This window comes from Salvelinus sp. IW2-2015, unplaced genomic scaffold (assembly GCF_002910315.2).
Source record: "Salvelinus sp. IW2-2015 unplaced genomic scaffold, ASM291031v2 Un_scaffold2754, whole genome shotgun sequence".
Classification (NCBI taxonomy): Eukaryota; Metazoa; Chordata; class Actinopteri; order Salmoniformes; family Salmonidae; genus Salvelinus; species Salvelinus sp. IW2-2015.
This window is the reverse complement of record NW_019944057.1, coordinates 143,941-144,893: the sequence shown is the minus strand read 5'-3', so window position 1 is coordinate 144,893 and position 953 is coordinate 143,941. Positions and strand designations below refer to the sequence as shown.

The 953-nt window shown below is 47.0% G+C and overlaps 1 protein-coding gene across 1 annotated transcript in view; it reads left to right on the top strand.

Annotated features, from left to right (window-relative positions):
* LOC112074676 (vacuolar protein sorting-associated protein 18 homolog) overlaps positions 1 to 953 on the top strand; it is a 37,148-nt gene that overhangs the window by 11,482 nt on the left and 24,713 nt on the right. The window contains 3 exon segments of the mRNA XM_024141799.2: positions 53 to 133; positions 135 to 179; positions 676 to 782. Coding sequence (XP_023997567.1) covers positions 53 to 133; positions 135 to 179; positions 676 to 782 — 233 coding nt within the window.

Sequence of the window (953 nt, the reverse complement as noted above, 5' to 3'; positions counted from 1 at the left end):
GTCTCCCTCTCTTCTCTGCTCTCTCTTAAATTTATTTCATCCCCCCCATCAGGTGTGGGACTACACCCCAGACATAGACTTCAGTTTCAACAAGCCCATCTCCATCGTGTTGACTCAGTTCCACATTCTACTCCCTCCTCCCAGACCGCGTCAAAGCCATCTGCACCCTCAACGGACAGGTGGGCGAGCACACACACACACCACGCACACACAGACAGACGGAACTCTGCCTTTTGCTGCTGGTTGCTCTGTGGCGGTCCAGGCCGGCTACTGTGGGGTCCAGGCCGGTTACTGGGTCCAGGGCCGGGCTACTGTGGGGTCCAGGCCGGGTTTACTGTGGGGTCCAGCCGTTACTGTGGGTCCAGGACAACAGAAAAACTCTTTACATGTGGGGGTCCAGGCCCCCGGTTTATAGCTGTACAATGTGATTTTCTGGATTTTTGTTTTAGATTCCGTGTCTCACAGTTGAAGTGTACCTATGATAAATATTACAGACCTCTACATGCTTTGTAAGTAGGAAAACCTGCAAAATCGGCAGTGTATCAAATACTTGTTCTCCCCACTGTATGTATGTATTGATTGATGTATGTATGTATTGATTGATGTCTGTATTGATTGATGGATTGATTTGATTGATGTATGTCTGTATTGATAGAGGTATGTATTGATTGACAGGTGGTGTACGAGGACGTGTTTCCTGATAAGTTCGGCACTCTGAAGAAGATGATTAAGGACCCAGCAGGAGGCCTGGTGTGGATCTACACTGAGAAGGCCGTCTTTAGGTTCGTTTTACATTTTAGTATTTCGTTTTTTTTGTCAATTTAGCAGATGCTCAGAGAGACTTACAATCTGTGCAATCAACTAGGATCAGTAGAACAACCACGTCACAGCCGTTATCTGTGGAATCAGACTAGATCAGCCGTTATCTGTGGAATCAGACTAGATCTGCCGTT